Source organism: Zeus faber (assembly GCF_960531495.2).
Source record: "Zeus faber genome assembly, chromosome: 3".
Classification (NCBI taxonomy): Eukaryota; Metazoa; Chordata; class Actinopteri; order Zeiformes; family Zeidae; genus Zeus; species Zeus faber.
In genome coordinates, this window is record NC_137190.1 from 6769992 (window position 1) to 6792022 (window position 22031).

Consider the following 22031-nt stretch of genomic DNA (forward strand, 5'->3'; position numbering starts at 1 on the left):
CAGCGGATGTGATTTTATCAGTCAATCCTGGACAAGGTGATGATGAAGTGGAGAACAGATTGACCTTCATTCCTCCAGGCTTATTATGTATTTACTAGAAGAGCAAAATACAAATAAATCACTATTAAGTAAAAAGCAGTAATGATTTGGAATAACACTGAAGTTGGAAGGAGTCAACATGATCATGGGAGCTGTAGTAATTTCTTTACTCAATCTCCCTGCCCGGGGGCCTCCATCTCTGATGTCATCCTTTGATATGAAGTCAGAAGATGCCATCAGCGGAACTAATTAGCGTGACAAAGTCTTCCACGTGTGTTATAGACCCCATCTCCACCAAGCTGTTTGAATCCTGCTTCCAAAGCCTCTCCCAAGTAACGACAAGTATAGTAAACTCCAGTCTTAATTTAGGAATCTTTCCCACAGCTTTCAAGACTCAAAGGGTAAAACCTCTCCTCGGGGAATCCAATCTCAATTACTCAGAGCTAAGGAATAAAAGACCCATTTCTAATTTACCTTTCCTTGGTAAATCTTTAGAGAAAAGAGTTTTTAATCAACAACTTGTTCATCTAACAAACAACAGCATTTAAAAAAAGCTCCGCTCTGGTCATCAAGCAAACCACAGCACAGACACGGCCCTACTGAAAGTTGTAAACAACCTGAGAATTGTGAATGCAAACAATGTCACCGTCCTTCTTCTCTTAGAGCTCAGTGCAGCATTCGATCAAATATATATATATATATATATATATATATATATATATATATATATATATATATATATATATATATATATATATATATATATATACTTACGACTGTAATTGGTTCTATAAGAACGGTCGTATGTTAAAACAGTCGTATGTCAAAGTTATTTTTCCCACATAAATTATGCAATCATGAAGGGTGAAAATAAACAAAATACGCAGCACAAACACAGTAAGTATGAAAAAAAATATCGATAAGCCACAAACTACGTACACACACCATGTCGGTCGCACGCTGACTGACTGCTGAGTGACTGCTGACTGGCTGCCAATGCGCCGGTGTCTTGGATTAGTCGTAAGTAGATGCAGTCGTTAGTCGAGGTACCACTGTGTGAATATATATATATATATATATATATATATATATATATATATATATATATATATATATAATAAAAATATTCTTATTATTTTTTACCTGTGCTATCAGCATGCTTGGCATACAACACAGAGTATTTGTATTCCATTGCATCTCGGACAGAGTTAATTTGCAAGCGGAGTTCAACTTGCTCAACCTGCAATGCCACTTTCATTTCATTATTCACCATGAACTGTTGCAACAACTCTGTCCTATGGACGTCCTGTGGGATGACCGGTGCACGGCTTTTTGTTACACAGAACCACCACCAATCCCCCCCCTCTTTGGAGAGGGTTTGACTGCATGGCAGTCCTAGTTTTTACGTTCTAATCATTGTTTTTTACATTATTTTTATGCCTGGTGTTAATTGTATTTTATTCTATTGACTTTTATTCATAGATTTTTTTTTTTTTTTCGTTGTTGTGAATTGTCTGCGTTCTTTTAATTTTGCTTTGTGTAGCACTTTTGGCTGCATGTATGAATGGTGCTATATAAATAAAGTTGAGTTGACTTTATTATGTCGCTATTCAAACAAATTATATTTTACCAGGGTTTACTATAAACTGTTTAGCCTGTCACCTCGCCTGAAGTGACCTTTGTAGCTCTTTTTAACGTCTTAGTGGAAAAAAAAGCTAACATTGCCACCTGAGAATAACACAATACAAACATGTATTTCATGAAACTAATATATTGATTGCAATTTCATTTTCAGATTTTTATGGCACGTATTCACATGTGAGATTTCTGTTATGGAAAGATATGATTATATGACAATCATAATCTTCTCAGTTAGCTCTTGGTTTAGTTCTTACTTTAATTACTATATGCTCAGTATGTACTGTTCAGGAAAACAAACAGATCAGACAGGCGTTCAGAATCATCTGGTACTTAAAGTTTAGGACATTGAATGTTCGGTGCATCTAAAAAAGATAAAAATAATAAAAACTTAAAAACAGCCGGAGGGTAGCGGACTACAAACAGACTTTGCCATTCTAATTATATCACATCTCAGTGTACCAGGAGTTTTATTCTTTTATTCTGAGCTGTTCAGCCATAAGAGACGGCCCAGTTATCCCTCTTGCCTGCTGCTGGGTTTATGTTCAAAAAGGCTATTTGGCATTTGATGTTGTTATGCAATCCCCCCGCTGAAATCACAGTAGGGAGCCACAGGCTATTGTGTCCATCGGTCCTTTCATTCCATTTGAGTGCAAACATCTTTGTGTTTGTGTCTAGATGCTGCAGTGCCTCCCTGGGTCGGTTACAATGAGGAAGAGACCATCCAACAGCAGGTTCTCGCTCTATCTGCCGTAAGCAATATGGATGACATTAGTAATAATGTTTGTAAATACTCGAAGAGTGAAAGGAGGAAAGAGTTACTGGCTGGCACTTCGGACCCAAAATATCGGTTCAGGTGCATGATTGAGAAAAGTAACTACGGAGGGGAAGAAAAGGATATCAGCCCTCTGTAAACACCCATAATCCCAGCGGTCTGTTGTTGGGATCACTCACTGGGATTGGGCGAAGTTGATTGGTTTTGAGTTTGCAGATGCGTCATTTGTCGTTTTTATTCCCTCCCTCATTCTCCCTTTTTATTTATAAAAAAAAAAAAAATCTGAGGTGTGCTGTTTGGTGATTGTCTGGTCGCAGGACAAGAGGAACTTCCTGCGCGACCCGCCCGCCGGGGTCCAGTTCCACTTCGACATGGAGCAGATGTACCCGCTGGCCTGCGTCATGCTGGAGGAGGACCAACTACTCAACCGCATGCGCTTCGACCTGGTCCCCAAGCAGTCAGTGCCGTGTGTGTGTGTGTGTGTGTGCGTGTGCGTGCGTGCGTGAGCTGGCTGCACACACTAATATCTAAACGTCCGTCTGCGTTTCAGCGTGAAGGAGGACGTGTTCTGGAGGAACTACTTCTACCGGCTGTCTCTGATCAAGCAGTCGGCGCAGCTCACGGCGCTGGCGGCGCAGCAGCAGCAGCAGCAGCAGCAGCAGCAGAAGGGAGGGGAGGACGAGAGGGGGGCGGGGGCGTCGCCCGAGGACGTGACCCTGACAGGTCAGTGTTTTCGGCGTGATGGATTACCCCTCCACCTGCAGCGCTGCTCTAAACCCAAAGCGGGCATCTTTGCCACTCGCTCGCCCGCACGGTCCCCGCCGCCGCAAAACCCGTAGGGAGCAAGCGCACAATCTACTTCTGGGTCGCCGGTGGTTTCACCGGCTTGTACGCAGCGGCCCCTGAAACCTCTGTTCTGAGGGCTCTTCAGAAGGTCCCGGGAGGTCATTGCTTTTCCTCTGTCACTTTGAGCTTCTCTCCCTCGTCTTCTGTCCCAGTGTTGTGGTCCCTTCACTCGTCGTCACCGCGGTGTCTTATTTTGTTGCCTCTCTTTCTGTCCTTAAGTCGTCCGCCGCCTTCTACATTCTTGGGGCAAATGGGAAAAAAAACGTCCGCACTCCTCTGCCCCCGCATTTTTATGACCGTTTCTAAGTTAAATGCAGAGGACTGCCTGGGGCGTGTTCCTCCCTTTTTAAATTTTTCTTTATGTTAAAATACATACTTCCTTCACAGATGCTTGTAGCGCCAAGTTCCAGACTCTTAACGTGTGGAGCCCTTAACCACATACATCCACCATCCATCACGCTGAGGATCAGTGGTCACATACTTTAGTGTCATCTAGGGGTGGAAACATGGAATGGTTGATTAATCGCTTCACAGAAAACCAATTACATTTTAGCAAATTAATTATTGGGTGAGTGACATATCATAAAAATCATAGTTATCATCGTAGTTATTTAAATAGTTGTTGTTATTGTAGTAATTTTCCCAATATATATAATTTTTACAACGAGTTAGTCTCTGTCTTTGTTCCTCGTTCTAGAATGAAAAGCTACAGTGCGTTTCGGACTGCTGTCTGGAAGAAAGTTCAAGATGAGAATAAACCTTACCTTTCTGTCATTTTCTAGCCTAAATTGATCAGACATGTACAAAATAGTCAAAGATAATTGACCGAAATGATTGTACTCTTCTGGCCGTGTCACCCGTAGCTCACTGTCGTTTCTTGTTGCAGAAAATGTCCGACCGAAAACCCCCCCGGTTTCCATCAGCAGCATACAGAAGGTAAAGTTGGGGTTGAGCGTGCGTTCTTTGCTTGCGTGTTCATATGGATACATGTGTTGTCAGAGCTCTTATGTTTGCACTATGCCATATGGGGGGGGGGGGGGGACTCATAAAGAGAATTAAAAACACGTAACTACTTGGTACTCATGTTTTGTTACTGTACCTAGAATAAAGACGCACAGCCGCAGAGTAAAAGGGATTTGCCGGTCACAAAATGCACAAGTTGTCCTTGTTCCACATTTTTGATATATTTACAAATTTGTTATTTTATTTGTAATCATTTTCCCTGCAGCCCAAATAAGATCCACCTCCAATTTAGACCTTCTGAATACACCAACTGTTTTGGCATTTTTCATAATGCCTACCAACTGTTTTCCCCCCGTTTTGAAAGAATTAAGTTTTTCCGTCCTTGGCCCGTTGCGTCCGGCTCCCCGCAGGAGGAAGAGGAGGAGATATCCACCAGCCCGGGCGTGTCCGAGTTTGTCAGCGACGCCTTTGACTCGGCGGCTATCAACCAGGAGGACCTGAGGAAGGAGATGGAGCAGTTGGTGCTGGACAAGAAGGACAGCGGCTCCACGCCTGACGGTCCGAAGCGGGATTTCTTCTCCTTATCTATTTATTTTAATTTGAATTTCTTTTATCCTTTGGGGTCGGCACACGCTGCCTCTCGTCCAATCACAGCGAGCCTATTTCTTCATCATTCTAAATCATATTTGAATAGTATTTACTCATAGAATGATCGCTAAAAAAATAGATTCTGAGCTCTCAACAACCCGCTTTTAACTCACACTCACCCTCCCTCCCTCTCTTTCTAACACTCAACACCCTCCCCCGCCCCACCTCTCTCTTCTGACTCCATCTCTCGTCAACCCCCACCAGAGGAGCCAGCAGACTGGGAGAAGGAGCTGCAGCAGGAGCTCCAGGAGTACGAGGTCGTGAGCGAGTCGGGCGCCAGGGACGACCAGTGGGACCAGGAGATCGAGAAGATGCTTCAGGCCGACGACAGCTAGACGCCCCCCACCTCCACCTCGGCGCTGCTCAGCGGGGCCCACGCCCGACCCGACTGATACGGCGCGGCGGGAGCCCATCCCTCGTCCATCTCTCTCTCTCTCTCTCTCCCCCCCCCCCCCGACGTTAGTTGCGCACATTTGAGTTGTATCCGAGCTGAAAGGTAGAAGCGGTAGATTTGAGGACGTAGCGGGGCGTGGTGCCGGGTGCTGGGGGGCGTGGTGCCGGGTGCTGGGGGGCGTGGTGCCGGGTGCATAGCGGTTGGGTTCCAATGCTGGAATCAGCGCGAGCTGGTGGCTCTACTCTTGTTTTTGTTTTTAATCGTCCCGCTCCTCCCGCGCCCCTTTTTCTTTCCCTTCCTCTGGGGCGGTGAAGTGGGGAGCGGCCCGGGTGCGCTCAGGCACGGGGCACCCGGGTGTTTTGTGGTGGGTGGGGGTTCTGGCTGAAGTCAGAGATCAACATGGAATCTACGGTTGTCGGCGCTGCTCCTCGCCTTAGACGCCGTATAGTGACGCACAGCGCGGACCCGTGAGAAGCAGAGTAGAGGGAATGTTGTGTAAGATCAGAAGACTCGCACAACTTGCTATTTACAAACGTGATATATATTTTTTTTTTGGGATGGCTGTAATCTCACTTTTAATAAAAAATAAATATATATATATAGAGAGAGAGAGCAAGAGCACGTACTGTATAGTCTCTCTGGAAGGAAAAAGTAATATAATACAAATTTTGTTCTGAAGAAACGTTTACTTGCTGTGAGGGAGCTATTATTTAAAAAAACACATTCTGGTAAATATTAAGTTCTGCGAGTCTTTTGGAACTTGTACAGTTAAATCTGCCACATATGTATAGTTCTGTGTAAATAATGAAAATATTAAGAGTCTGCAGACTGCTTTAAAACACATTTCAATTCTTGTTTCATCCCTGAACTAATTCCTGAATGTATGGCATTCATGGATGGTTCCAAGCTAAAATGTTTATATATATTTTTTTTCTTTTTATGGACTAAGGAAAATCAGTGTACAAATTATTTGGACGATAACATGAAGAAAAAGAGATTATGGGAAATCAATGGAAAACAAAACCAATAAAAATATAAATAAAAACCAGTGAAAATTTGTTTTGCTTTTTATTCAAATTGCAAATATGTTCCCCCTGAAAGTAAAAAGTAATTGACTCTGTTGAAAATGTGTTTTATTTGTTGTATTTGATTTAATTACCAATATGTGCGTCTATTTATACTAAACCGTGTTTGATTTAATTTCATCTATTTGTTAAAACACAAAAGTCTGAAATACCATCAACGTATCCAGTCTTATCTCACTGGCCCACAACAAAATGTAAAAATAATCTGCAAAATCCTTTACAAATGTTTACAGAAGAAATTCAAATTCTGAAAACCAATTCCTATCAACACAAAACTTAAACAATTTCTGAAACAGACATTAAATGTTTTTGTTGTTTTGTGAAAGCTTGATTGCAACTGTTAAATAATAAAACAATACATTTTTTATTAATTTAATGCTCAGACATCTTTCAATATGAAGACAATATCAAATGTGTACACTATGCCTTTATTAACCATGGTAGCCACTTTGAGATTCAATCTCTTTTCCTCAGGGGCCCTGGCAGCACGGCACATGAACTGAAAAATAATAATTATCAACCTGACCGTTCACATATTGAAACACAAGGAGGGTCGAGAGAATTTCCCTCCCGTTGAAGCTTTAATGCGCTCCCCTCGTCTTGTTTTTGTGGATTCTCCCCTCCACCGGATGGCGCTACCGGGCTGCCACTCGGAGGGGAGAAGCCCTGGCCATGGTGCTGCTGCCCAGACACATCCAGGGGGAACCAGCACACGTCGTTCTGCCAGAAAGGGACGACGGCTTCACACGGGCCAGGGCTCTTGATCTGTGTTATTGTGGGCCATGGATGTAGGCCCGTGCCACTTCTTTATTATGGGATTGTGTGGTTACAGGCACCGGCTGCCTGAGATGACCCTCATTCTCAGGGAAAGGAGAAGAAAGCCATCTCGTGTTGGTTTCTCGGTCGGAGATGCTCCAGCGAGGGGCTCTTTCGGCGCCAGTGGGATGTCCAGTGGGATGAGTTTCTCAAGTGCTGGACGCCTTGAGAGAGGTAGATGGACCCGGTTTCCCACTTGATGACCGGTGTTTTATTTTATTTTATTTTATAATTAAGTGGACCTTGTGTGAAGTCCACTAAGAAGCCAACATATCCCGTGTGCTTATCTCAACGTATCACATTGCAGTTTGCTTTGTTTTTTTTTAGTCAGTAACGCACTATATATAGATGTTTTTTATAGTGCAGCTACGACGCCTGAGCAGGAATTCTGGAGAGGAGGAGAAAAACACGAGGAGGCGGCCAATTATAGAATTATGGAAAAGAACAAAATATGTTACCATAATTAGGCAGACGACACACACATTTACATCATCATATCACCAGGGGACCGGTGCAATACAATCGCCGAGCAAGTGCACCGAAAGAATCAGCGATGGGATGTGCCAGGATTTTCCCCATTTAAACAAAAGACAAAACTGAGGCCATTGTTTTTGGAGCCAAGGAAGGTCTAAAAGCCAGCACTCAGCTTCGATCAATAATGTTAAAAAGCACAAACTGAGCCAGAAATCTCGGTGTTGTCATGGATTCTGACCTTTCAACATCCACATTAAAACCATTACAGAGTCAGTCTACTATCCTACTACTAGCCTTAAGAATATATCGATGATTTTCTCCAAGATTTGGAGAAAACGTGTGCATTTATCTTCAGTGGACTAGACTACTGTAACGGTGTCTTTACAGGTCTCCCTAAAACCCCCACCAGACAGCTGCAGCTGATTCAGAACGCTGCTGCTCCAGTCCTCACTGGGATCAAGAAGGTGGATCATATCGCTCCAGTTCTCAGATGTTTACACTGGCTTCCTGTCCGTCAAAGCATTGATTTTCAAAATACGACCGTTGGTTTATAAAGCGCTGAATGGTTTACGCCAAAATGCGTTTCTGATCTTCTGCTGCGTTACGAACCATCCAGAGCTCTCAGGTCGTGTGTGACAGCTCTGCTTTCTGTCCCCAGAGTCAAAACTAAACAAGCAGCGTTGGGTTTTTATGCACCACGTATCTAGAACAAACTCCCAGAAAACTGCAGGTCTGCTGCTACCCTCACTTCTTTTAAATCAAGGCTGAAGACTTTCCTGTTTGCCGTCGCCTTTTACTGAACCTAATTTAGGGCTTTTGACACATTTCTTGCACTGCACTGTAACTTGATTTCATGCTTTCTTTGCATTCTTTTTTTATTTTATATTCATGCATTCTCTGTCCTTTTATAACGTGTTTCTTTTGCTTCTCTTTGTCTGAATGCTTTTGGTGTGTTGATGTATTGCACTTTGCCTTGCCGTGCCTGAAACAAAAAAGAGAGCGAGAGTGAGTCAGTGAGAAGGTATGGAACGATGGAAAGGAGAGTAGGTCCCGGGTGTAGGAAGCCTGTAATCAGGTAGTGGAGTGAAACAAACAGGCGGCTGAGGGTGTGCCAGCCAGACGCCCAGGCCTGTCCCCACACATCCTCCACACCTCCTCGCAGCAGACTCTCACGGCCCCCGGACCCGCACCCGCAGATGGCACGGGGGGCTCTTCGCAGCGCGCACGCCGCTGTGCAGCTGCGACAACGGAAATGAAACCGAGCCCCTGGGTCTACGGGTGGATCCCGGGGGCTCGTCGGCCGCGTAGAGGAGTCATTTAACCGCGCTCTTTGCCTTCCTGTCCCTCTGCTTTCTTCCTCTCTCTGTTAATCTTCGTTTGACATGTACGCACGCCGACACACACACACAGATCAGCCCTTTCACAGCGGGGGCCCACCAGCTGGTTTTACTGCAGGATACATTGGTCACCATGGTGACAACGCCTGACAGATGAGGTCCCGAGCCTTGATTTAATGCCATCATTTGTGTGTGTGTGTGTGTGTGTGTGTGTGTGTGTGTGTGAGAGAGAGAGAGAGAGAGAAAGAGAAATCGTGTGTGTAATGGTAATCAAACAGGAATCTGTGCGTGTACGTGTATATAATGGTAATTTATTATTGATCAAGACTGTTTGGTGGATTGGTGGAGTGTGTGTGTGTGTGTGTGTGTGTGTGTGTGTGTGTGTGTGTGTGTGTGTGTGTGTGTGTGTGTGTGTGTGTGTGTGTGTGTGTGTGTGTGTGTGTGTGTGAGTAATGGAAATTTAACGAGAATCTGTGTTTTATGTGTGTGTTTGTGTGTGTGTGTGTGTGTAATGGTAATTTATAATTTATCAAGAGTGTGTGTGTGTGTGTGTGTGTGTGTGTGTGTCTGCAAAAGTGATTTCACAAAAATATGTTGGTGTGTGTGGAAGAGAGAGGGAGAACGAGTCATTTAAAGTAACAGCATTTTAATGGGTCATGCGTGTGTGTGTGTGTGTGTGTGTGTGTGTGTGTGTGTGTGTGTGTGTGTGTGTGTGTGTGTGTGTGTGTGTGTGCGTGCATGCTATCCCCATCAGTCTCTGACCACACTTCCTTGTTTGCATGAGACGGACAAAGAGAAAGAGCAGACTCGAGATGAGATTGGAGATGAACAGACAGTGTTGAAACGCTGACACTGATACACAGACAGAACACACTGCATCTGAATACACACTAATATACACACACTGACATATACACACTCACATATACACACTAACGTACAGAAAACACACACCATGGTTACGCAGACCAGGGATTGACACTGGGGCTGACCTGTGCACCGCTATTTTAACGGTGAAATTCTGATCGTTGTGTGTAAATATATTCATGTCAAGACATGCAGGTGTTTGTTCTCCAGAGGCCTCAAGTCAAATGCTTCCATTATTCTCATCCTCAACTCTCCCCCTGCACCCATCCTCCTCCTCGTCCTCCCCCTCCTCCTCGTCCTCCTCGTCCTCCTGATCCTCCAGATCCTCCACCCCATCCTTCTGATCCTCCCCCTACTCGCCCTCCTCGTCCTCCTTCTCATCCCCTTCATCCTCCTCATCCTCACCCTCCCCCTTCATCCTTGTCCTCCTCGTCCTCCTCATCCTCCCCCTCCACCCCTTCCTCCTCATCCTCCTCATCCTCCTCCGTATTCACCCCCCCATGCCAGGGCGGGGCATGGGAGGGGTGATTACATAAATAAAATATTGAATGAATGAATGAATGAATGAATGAATACACTAATTAATAAATACATGAATGTTATGAACGAATTAATAAATAAATCGATGACTAAATAATCCAACAAATGAACAAACAAATAAATAGATAGATGAATGGATGAATGGATGAGTGAATGAATGAATATATAAATGAAATTATGAATAATTCATTCGAGGGTGAATGAATACATCAATAAATTAACACATGAATGAATGTGTGAATGAATAAATAAATGGATGACTGAAGGAAGGAACAAACAAATAGACCAATAAATAAACAGATAAATGGAGGAATGAATGAATGAATAAATAAATAAATGAATTAATGAATGAATACATTAATAAATTAATAAATGACCCAATCAATCAATCAATCAATAAATCAATCAATCAATAAAAGGGATTTCAGAGATGGTGGGATGAGATACGGTGCGAGGTGGGAGGTTGGAGAGATGTTAGAGAAGGGTCACAGCGGTACGGAGCCTTATCTCACGATAACGCCTGGTTCCACTTGTTAGGCAGCTGGCCAACAACACTGTGGAGCTGCACCCAAACCTCCAGGCCGACACCATTGTTTTCCCGTGTAAGGAATGGGTGAGAAGGGAATTTCCGCCAAGGACGTTGAGATTATAAACTTGTGGCATGTGAGGTCTGGCGCCAGTATCGGCCAGGGCATTTACTGACTTTAAAAGGCGCCGCCTTGCATCGGCACTGCACGCAGCCAAAATCGAACATACAGCGTTAGAAAGGGACTGGGCTTGGATTCCGGTCCGAGGGCTGAGGTGGCATATGTGGGCGTTTTTATTTTCTCTGTGAGTTTGGCTTGCAAATAAATTTAAGCAAATTAGAACACCATTAAACCGCTGTTTTGAAAGTGAAAGAGACCCAAGCACTTTCATGGCTGCCCACGTAAAACCCGTTTAAACGACGACGCAGAGGAACTCGGAAGCCACAAGGATTCAGGCTCCGTTGAAGTGTTCAAAGTTCACAAGCAGCTGCCTGTGTGTGTGTGTGTGTGTGTGTGTGTGTGTGTGTGTGTGTGTGTGTGTGTGTGTGTGTGTGTGTGTGTGTGTGTGTGCCAAACCACAGGAGGCAATGTGTTAGTGCTGTACCTCGGGTGGTGTGTGGTACCCAGCGGTTGGGGACAGCTCGCTCGTTCTTAAGTTGGTCGCAAATTTACAAAGTCACACAAAAGCACAAAGGGGGCGAAGCCTGCACCGGGGATGACATGTCACACTGTAGTTGCCGAAACCGGCATTGGTGGATTTGAGGCATATACTGTGACGGGTGGGTGGGTGCATTCTGGGAATTTTTCATTATTACTCTTCTAGCTGGTGAGAAACCCCCAAATTGCGGGATGTCAGATGAGACCCAGCGCTAAGAACCACTGAAACGTGGCTAGAGAGCGGTGCGTTGACATTCTCTGCCCGTGCAGCTTGACCGCCCTCTCACGCGCAGCGGTTATTCACATCCCTCGAGCGCCTTTTGCAGTTTTCGTTTCCCCAAATCCCGCTGCCAAACCCGTGTTGGCTCAGGACGCACGAGTGGGGGGTGGGGGGGGGGGGGGGGGGTCATCTGTCGTAAAAGAAAAAGGGAGGCAAACGCGGTGGGATACTCAGCACCAGCATAGGGACGAGAGCTCACGCCTCAGTCACATCTGCGAAAGCTTCTGTCTGGAAATTGGTGATAAGATCAAGCGTAGTCTGAAAGGTTATCTGCAACGGTTTTTCTTTTTTTCCTCTCCCTTCCATACACTCCATTCTTTATCCCCTTCTTTCCCTGCACTGTTCATTGTTTGCCAAATGTGTGCGCTTCGGTTAGTGTGTGTGTGTGTGTGTGTGTGTGTGTGTGTGTGTGTGTGTGTGTGTGTGTGTGTGTGTATTTGTTCTTAAACACACCTGTCATCACCCGCATAGGGGAGCTTTTATGACATCAACCCGCAGAGTTCATCAAATAGTTCTCAAGACACACACACACACACACACACACAAACACACACACACAAACACACACACACACACACACACACACACGCCTTTGTAGACGATTGAAAAGAGAGGAGCCAGGTGCTCTGCCTAACTGCCTGTATTCTGATTTCTTTCTTTCTTTCTTGCTTTCTTTCTTTCTCTGATTCAGACATCTCTCTCTCCTTCCCCTTTACTTCACATAATTTAAGAATATTATAGCGTGTAAGTGGATATTATTCACGCCCGAATAAAGGAGAAATGGATACAAGAAGGGATGTGAAACCAGGCAAATGGAAAATGTGCCTGAAATCACTAAGCTTGAAGGAAATGAGCGGATCCCAACGCCGTTTGTTTGAATATTAACCTGTAACCGCAGATGCCTCGCAAATAAAATTGACAAAAACATCTGCCATTGTCCACGCGCCGAGCCAGCGGTTTGCGACAAAACCCTGAGAGCCAGACGGCAGAACCTGAGGAACCGGGCACGTTGGCGGCCCCTCTGGTCATCAAGCCGCTTGAGCATTTATTCACCGTTTTTAAACTAGTTGCAATTCTGACCAAACTAGTTGTAAATCTACCCTTTGATATAGGAATGACACATGGCTGATATGAAAAACAATCTTCTCGTCAAGAAATCGTATTGTCGCTATCAACATTGCCAATTCTTGACATCATAAAGCGCTTCCTGTTGCTTTCAATGCAGAATTGCAATTGTGACATCAAGGATGTGAATTGTTGATGTAAAAAAATATATTCTTGGTATCAACATACCAAGGTTGATACCAAGAATCAATATTTCAGGGTTTGATCTCAAAAGACGCAATTTAACGATTGATATCAGGAAGCACATTTTTGACATCAACAACGTGTTGTTTTAAATCGCACAGATTTTTACAACCGGTTCATTCAGAATAGCAGCGAGTTTGAAAATGTGAAAAAAACGCTGACACGGCTTGCCTTACTCTGGTCACCAAACACAGCTGTCCTCTGTTTGGTGAACAGCAAGTTCCATTCAAATGATGAACAGTGAGTGATGTCATCTAGGGACGCCGTGTCTCCTCTGATGAACACATACATAAACAAATATAATCAAGTCACTTGTCGACCTCAACAGACATCTTATTGTGTTTATTCCTAGTAGCTGCCGTAGTAAAACTCGCTGTCTGCTTCCATGGCAACTATTAAACGGCATCGCTCTGTGTGGGGCAATATTTCCTGCGCTTCCAAAGGGTTCCGCTGCCTCGCGTCGTAGTTTGTTTTGGGCTTGAGATTTGTGCTCAGTAGCGACAGCTGTCACCCCTCCCATTTTTTTACCCTTCTCATTTTTCCATCATGCATCCCCGTATTTTTCACAGCGCCGCTGATCTCCGCGACCTCCGCTCGGCTGTGCGTCACCCCTCCCCCTTTCTCCAAACATGACCAAAGATAACCGTGTGTTTCTATCGTAGATGTATTCATTGTAATTGAATGAGGAGATTAAAAAGCCCCGCATGTAACCGTGCGTAACGGGGATACTTTCTCAGTCGCTCCCTTACGCCACCCACCAGTCGTCGGGATGGTGGGTCCCTTATTTTCAAATACCATTGACGACAGGTATGGATTGGTGATCCTTGAAGTAGAGGAGTTGATTACAACGTGTGTCGAATACTTAAGTAAGCGTAAAATAACAGACTAACTAGAAAACTACAAAGAGCCGCATTACAGACAGTACCACTTACAGTAATTACAGCAGCGGCGGACGATGGTTTAAAATGACTAAATACGTCACAAAGTGAATTTACACACTTGGAAAAAAAAACAAAACCTCTCAACTACTGGGGGGGAAAAATGGACTTAACTACAACAACGTGATTAGTTGTATAGTTATTATAGGTTCGATTAACCGCCGGAAACCGGAAGTTCAAGGACAAACTTGGCGAACCCCGCCGGCGAGGGGGCGTGGCCTGCGTTGGCGTTGGCCCCGCCCCCTCCACGCCGGACGGCCCGGGGGGCTGAGTCTCCACCGCGCGGCACCTTTGCCCGGACCTGACAGCCTCTCACCCCGGGGGACGCGCTCCCTGCGACGGACTCACTCGGCCCGCGGCGCCAAGGCCCTCTCTCCACCCACCCACCCCTCTAACTCCCGCGGGTCTCTCGCTTGACACGGAGCCGAGCATGCGGAGTGGGAAGTAGCGCCGTGAACCCACTCACCCGCCGAAGCCCGGACTTCAGGACCGTCACAAAGAAGCAAGCAAGCCGGCAGGTGAGGGCTGCGCCCGGCTCTGCCTTCTCCAGGGTCGCTGTGTCCGTGTCGCTGTGTCCGTGTCGCTGTCTCCGTGTCGCTGTGTCCGTGTCGCTGTGTCCGTGTCGCTGGCTCCGTGTCGCGTGTGTGCGCGTTTCGGGTGAACCTGCCAAAAGCTGCCGCGGTGAGTTCATCCACAGTTTATTTTTAGAAAAGTACAGCGCCCGTGTTTTAATTCACCGACAACGACAACAACAACCACAACCGACCATCGCGGTGGGAGTCCGTAGTGTCTGTAATGTTTGTTTAAAGTATATTTTAGATTTTGTTTATCGTCATTTTAAGTTGACTCACTCAGCGGTGTTTTGTCTTGGAAGAAAATTGGGGGGAAAAAAGAGCTTTGCGTTGTATTGGTCGTTGGTGTTGAGAAAGCTGTACTTTTACGAGGGTGTGTTTGGGTTTTTTTCTGTTTTTTCTTTAACCGTTATTGCTTCATATCGCAGGTGTTGAGTGAAGCGTGCAGTACCTGCGTGCATGAGGTTTCCCCATTGTTCCTTGAAAAATCACCAAAAACACAATGTTTAAATTTTTCTCACGGTTCATATAATAATCCACTTTGAAAATAAACATATAAATTACATAATCAAAAATATTTCAGTTAGATAATATAAAAAATAAATGTGACTGCCAAAAAACACGTTATTTTCTCCAGACAAGTGCAGTAAAGCAGCCGCCTCATGTATTATTATTTTTTTATCGTTATTTTACTAATTGTATTGTTGTTTTATTAATGTCTTGTCGCTTGTGCTAATAGTGTGTTGAGCAGCTGTACGCCAGTGATAAAAGGCTCAGCCCTGCTCCTTTGTGCTGACTTCATTGTTCATAATGAGGAAAAGAAAGCCCTGGATGGCCGAATCAACCATGTGACCCACACCTATAAGGTCATGCTGGATTGATTTAATGTTGTCCCGCCTTTCAGTGTGTGTGTGTGTGTGTGTGTGCTCGCCTGCCTGTGTTATTGATTTTCTTTTCATAGCCCCGAAGGAAATATATTGTCTGCAGCATTCCACCTGCTCCTCCAATTTCCTTACCGCGGATCTAGGAACCTGTGCACAGATAATAGAGGATCACAGACATATGAACACTCACGCACGCACACGCACACACATATAAATACACGGAATCATCTTCTTACTACACAAAGAATGCAGAAGGCAAAGTCCCCGCAGAGCTGTAGCCTAAGGAGCATTCCACACCGCACCGTAAACGATCTGGTGCAAACATGAACCCTTTAGCCCCGCACTGTGACCGGTGTCTCTGCTCCGCCGCGTCGGTAGTTTGGTTGGTTTGAGAGAATCCAATCCGGAGGGCTGCTTTTTCCGGGTCTCACTCCCCAGTCGACGTTAACCCAGGGTCAGTATCAGTGCCGAGGACTCGGGACGCAGAGTCGCTCCCGTCGGGGTCTTTGTGACGCGCGGGCCGTGAGCGAAGCTGGACGAAATCACCGCTCGTGTGTGTGTCCATACCTTTTAGGTTCACTCTGGCCTGTCACGCTCTGCTGTCCGTCTTTCACGACGCGCTAGCCGCCGCATGAGTACAAGCCTTGTTGAGTTGGGAAACAGTGTTTTTTTTGGTGATGATAGGACCGCTTTGAACACGTTTTGTGGTTTGCAACTCTTCTGAGCATCTTATTATTGTTATTATTTTTTCTCTCTCTCATACCTTATTGCCTACTCTGGTGGAAATGAGCTCTCTGCATTTGACACATCCTCGTACTGTATCTGACGTATCTAGGAGCAGCGGCCGGCCACGTAGCGGTGCCGGGGACCGACTCCAGATCTCGACCAATGCCTTGCTCAGGGGGCATTAGGAGTGTCTTAACCCTGCTGTGCATGTGTGTTGGGGGGGGAACATGCAGACTCCACACAGAAATGCCCCCGACGGGTTCCAACCCACTCAGCCCGCGGGACACCTTTTGGGAGGCAAGCGGTGTTCACGTACGACAGCCTCCCCGCTGCGAGCGCAATATTCCATTTTTATTTTTATTTTTTGTCTTTCACGAGTAATTCACTCACACCTACGCCTGCATTACATTTCACTGACTCTGTCTGAATGTCTGAGGAGATGCTGGAGACAGCAGCTGTTGTTTGTATACACGAGCCTTCCGGGAGCTTCCGTATAGATTTTCCTCTTGTTGCCTCCAAGCTCAGGTTGTGGTCTGGCGATGCACCGGAGACCGCAATGATTTATTTTAAAAGCGAAACGGGACGAATCTGCACCTCGGCGCCCCCCCCCCCCCCCCCCCCGGTCACGAGATGCAGCAGCTCTGTTTGGCTCCGATACGATTCCCATACAAGTCGTCCGGATGAACGTCGGCATTCCTCGGCGTGTGTAGCAGTCCGTTGAGTTCAAAAGGCGCGGCGTGAATAATTATCTACGTCTTTGTGATCCACTCATTATATTTATCTTCCTGCTTGACTTTGAGCTGACCTTTTATTCTTCCGCAACTCACACACGAGTAACTCCTGATATGTGCACGAGCCTCAGCACGTCACTCTGTGCCAGTGCTATTATCCAACTGTGTGCACTGTCGTTCACTTATGATTGGAAAATCTAGAAAGTCTCACGGTCTGATGTTATGTCTGTGGCTTCACTTGGTTTGTGTATGACTGGCGACTGGTGACCTCAGCCTTGGTATCAGGGTGGGACATCAGAATTTAAAGTAAGGTTGTATGGGGGTAGGACATGGGGCACGGGCCAGAAAACTGAACTTAAATAAAAAAAATAAAAAAATGGAATCACCATATTTTACTAATGTTTTAGCAATTGGCCACAGCAATATGACGAATTAAACTTTGAGATTTATTTTTCATAATACAATGTTGCCAGTATACGATCATTTAAAAAAAAGAAACGGAAAATATCTTCAAGCCCGAGTGTCACATGCAGCGCATGTTGGTGTGTATGTGTTTGCATAGTTTTGCATATATATATTTTTTAATATTTTAATATTCAAGTCTCCTGTGCATGCAATTGTATGGCTGCATTGGATGAAATACAAACAGTGGCTTCCCCTGTCTTTGTGAGGTAAAAATGAACCATAACGGCCTTCACACACACACATTGTACCAAACAGTAACTGTTGGTATGCTTTCTGCTTTGTTTTTACCCTGTTTAACCGTAGCAGCTGCAGCTGAAGAGATAACTCTCTGAATAATACCTAGATAAGTACACATTTTGTGTAAATTGTACTTCACGCCAGACAAATTTTTGCATAGAGAGCCAAATCTAAGGATACAAGTGACAGAATAACTACCTTTCGCTGTGTCTTCGGATGTCGGTGTTTGAGGTTGTCACAGGTGGCTCTTGTCTGTCTGTCTCTCTGTCTGTCTCGCAGAATATTTTTGAATTGAGAATTTAAAAAAAATCACTTCCTGTATGTGAGTGGGTGACAGTCAAGTTTGTCACCTTTCCCTTTTAAAGTCCCATTTTATTTAGTTCAACGACAAACAATGTCGCTGTGGTTATTCTGGTGGGCTGTGCCCCAGATCAGCCTGCAATGGGGAAATACTGCAGCGGGTTTCTCCATTTAGGTCAGAACTTTCACTTCTCACCTGCTGTCTAGAAAGACAACAGGCCAAAGTGTGTGTGTGTGTGTGTGTGCGTGCGTGCGTGCGTGCGTGCGCGCGCGTCTTTAAACAGTCGGCTTAAATAGACTCTGGACCAGCCAGTGACCTATGACCCCTATTCACGCTCCCTGTCACTTTAGCTCAAAAGCCTGACAACAAAGCTTTTGTTGGCCCGACCACGCACATTCTTGCTATTCACTGCCTTCTCTCACAAAGAGGAAGAGTGTCTCCCAGGGCCGACGCACTTTCAGACCAGGAGATTCGGGCGATAGTTAGGGCGGCACAATTAATCATATTAATCGCAAGGTCGGTCTTGGCCTCCAAAATAAATTGATCGTGGCCGGGGACGATTATTATTATTTTTCGGTGTGTCCGCTTTCTGTGCTGTCTCAGCGTCCGGCCCACGAAAGATATTGCACTCATTAAATGCCAGTGCAAACGCACCGATAAAGTTTTGCAGCTGAGTGGAATTTGCCCCTTGTTTTTCGTCTGATGGCAGTTATCCATGTGGCAAAGTAAATCATTTCTGCATCCGTGCGGCAGCGGGAGCCCGCACACGCACACAGCCTCCGGACCCGGGACACGCGGGGCTTCTTTTTTTTTTTTTTTTTTTTTGTTTTGTTTTGTTCAATTATGAAAAAAAAAAGATAGGTCTAAAATAATAAAAACACACTGTTTTTATTTGTTTCATTTTGGGAAACGGGCACGCGCAGTGGAGCGGAGGTGTGTATTGTCTCCACGTATGCATTTATGCCACTGCCCTAAACTGTTTTACGAATGATCAGTCTTAAATATAAAACTTCAAATAATTGTCGCACAGTACACAGTTATTTTCAATTAAAGTGCTGAATGAAATTAAAGTGTTGAATAGGCTGTAAAAAGCCTGCAGGTGTCATGCAACTGACCTTCTAGTTTGGGTTAAATGTAATTTATATATTAGCTTTAGGAAGACTGAGTTCACGTGAAGAAAGTCCTATTTTGATTGAAATATTTGTACATTTGAGTTTATTTATTTATGAAACACATTATTGTGAAAGCAGTTTTCTGTTGATTGGCAAAGTGCAATAAAATAATTGGCCTCCCCTAAATGGATAAATAATCATGATGAAATAAAACTTATTGTATATTGAGCAATTTAATCGTGATTATGGTTTTAACCATAACCGTGCGGCCCTTGCAAAAGTCCTTTTCCACTCGGGACACTCGCTGTCATTGTAGACCTGAACGTTCTCTTTCGAGCGTCATGTCAGACTCCATTTTGTGTCTGCGCCTTCCACTTTCACGACACCCCCCCCCACACACACACACACACACACACTCTCTGCTTAGCATGTGGCTGCAAGCTACAACCTGTGTGAAAGTGGGCATCAGCCTTTCAAAGGCTCTGATGTCACGGAACTGGTCACATTCTTCTGCCTCATCCTTGCTCACGCTCTATTTCTCTCTCTCTCTCTCTCTCTCTTTCTCTCTCTGACTCATGTTAATATGGCTGCCCTGCCATGGTGCATAATGAGGTGGTTATGACAAGTTGCCCAGACAGTCTCGTTGTGAGTCAGAACCCCCGATGCCCCGATGGTGACGCGGGCGTGAGAAGAACCTTTTTTTTTTTTTTTTACTTGCAAATACACAGAGAGATTGGGGCGCTTCCAGTCAGACGGTAGTTTGGTTCGAGAGCGCGGTGCAGAGAGCTGGGAAGATGCAACAGGTTTTACAGGGTGGCCGCAGTGGGTTGATGCACGCCGAGCATCAGCGGAGAGTCTGACTTCCACCTTCACTTCTCATGCACATAAACACTCATGGTGAGGTTAATGCCCCCCCCCCCTCTCTCTCTGTCACATTCACTCACTTGAAGGCTGCGAAGTGATGCAAAGGGGAAATTCTTTGGCTGCACTGCAGTCGTGCCCGGGCGCCGTGCTGCGACAATACAAAGGGAAGGAGGGAGAGAGAGAGGGAAAGGGGGAGAGACGGTGGGTGGGAGGGAACAGAGAAGGAGAAGAAAAGAAAAATGAAGCCCTAGAAGTCTAGCATTTAACAATGTGTACACACACACACACACACACACACTGAACCATGCTCACACAGAGCTACATGGAACCAGACACTTACACACACAGACAAAACCACACAAACACTGAACTTAAACCAAACAACACATACACGCAAACATTATAAAACTTTGAGCAGGAGGCAAAGGCACTGCTGCGGATCCCACCTCACATCAGCTCGATTTGGGCAAAATGGAAGAATCAGGTGTATGTGTCCAGAAAATCACACGCTGTTTCCTCTAGAAATCGGAATCAGAATTATTTAATTCTGGCAGGTGCCTTGACATGCACAAGGAATTTGTTATGGTGAGGACTGGTGTGTTTCTACAACTCTGAAAAAGAAAAAAGGAAGCATTTCAAAACCACAAACTAGTAATTTCGCCCAACACACATGACCATTTGTTAGGGCTGGGGACTTCATATCACAATATTCATTTTCATATTGAAAGTCAGGTTCCTGTCAGTATAATATCCCACCAAACTCTTACCTTGCAGAGAAACAAGGGTTGATATGTCGGGAACACATGTGAATACATCTTTAGATTAGGGTGAGTAGTTTGAACCCATGGAAAAGGAAGATCAATGTGTGTAAATGTGATAATCCGAGAGTACCTTTTTATAATTTTTTTTATGAAAATAGAACATGAAATGAGATAAATTAAGAGCAATCTAATCTATTTTGTGAGCTATGTCTGAAATGAATTGAAATTGAAGATTGATGATGGTCATTCAGTCCCTCACTCCAAAAAACACTCCTTCACTTGACTTGAGTTTCTTGGATACCGCCTCCTGTTGCCAGGCGGTTTTACTCCAGTTTTCATTTCAACCTTGTTCCAGTTGGAGGCAGGTCGGTGAAATGACTCCAGGGTGACGTTTATGTTTTCGGAGGTGAAACGCTGATTTCCTGCTGCTCCGCTCCAGGGCGCAGACCCTCGCCGCGCTCAGAGTGAATGCAATTCATTTCAGAAGTTATTTCTCTTTTCCACAGAAGAGGAAAAGCCGATCTATGAGATGACGTTGTTTAAATACTTCAGTTGGAATTTAGAAGGGAACTCCAACTTGAAAGTGAACTGAGTGAATAAAAATGGAACTCTTCCTTGTGTTCACGAGGAAGAGTTCCGCTCAAATTCATAATCACATTTTTATTCATTTTCAGAGTTTAGGATTCACCACTACAAAGTAACTGCGTCCGTATAGGCAGAAAACAGAGAAACACCTCCATCTGTCTGTCTCTCTGTCTGTGGTTGACCAAGGACTTGGGGGATGAGGCACCAACTGTCAGGCGCTGTGTGATAAGGGTTCTCTCTCAATGTCTGTACTAGGGATGCAACGGTACAGTGAGCTCACGGTTCGCTATGTATCACAGTTTCGGGGCCACGGTACGGTTTCAGTATCTTTTATATTTAAGAAAAGAACACGCACTGGTCTGACTGTGAGGTTTTATTTCAATAAGTTATTTTTTATATCCGTACCATTACAATGGCCCCAAAACTGTGATCCGTGCCAAATCGTGAGCCCACTGTACCGTTGCATCACTGGTTTGTACATGGGTTTTTCACCGGGTTCCTGTTTTGTCTCGTGTTTTCGGGGAAAACCACGACTGCTGAAATTATTTCCCTTCCAAAACCAATTCCTCTGCTTCATACTGTAGCGCACAACGCAGCGTGTCGTCACAGACACACCACAGACGCCGCGCGGTCGCAGATGCTGCTACGCTGAGCGTCTGCC

The 22031-nt window shown here is 45.1% G+C and overlaps 1 protein-coding gene across 1 annotated transcript in view; it reads left to right on the forward strand.

Annotated features, from left to right (window-relative positions):
• The window catches only part of LOC307228326 (synapse-associated protein 1-like), a gene marked incomplete at its 5' end in the record, with an annotated part of 7492 nt that extends 1148 nt beyond the window's left edge, over positions 1–6344 (forward strand). The window contains 6 exons of the mRNA XM_079997964.1: positions 2356–2429; positions 2770–2909; positions 3003–3175; positions 4185–4234; positions 4672–4819; positions 5114–6344. Of these exons, the coding sequence (XP_079854090.1) occupies positions 2356–2429; positions 2770–2909; positions 3003–3175; positions 4185–4234; positions 4672–4819; positions 5114–5244 (716 nt within the window). The 3' untranslated portion in view covers positions 5245–6344. The remainder of the gene's footprint in view (positions 1–2355; positions 2430–2769; positions 2910–3002; positions 3176–4184; positions 4235–4671; positions 4820–5113) is intronic.
• Between the last annotated feature and the right edge of the window lie 15687 nt (positions 6345–22031).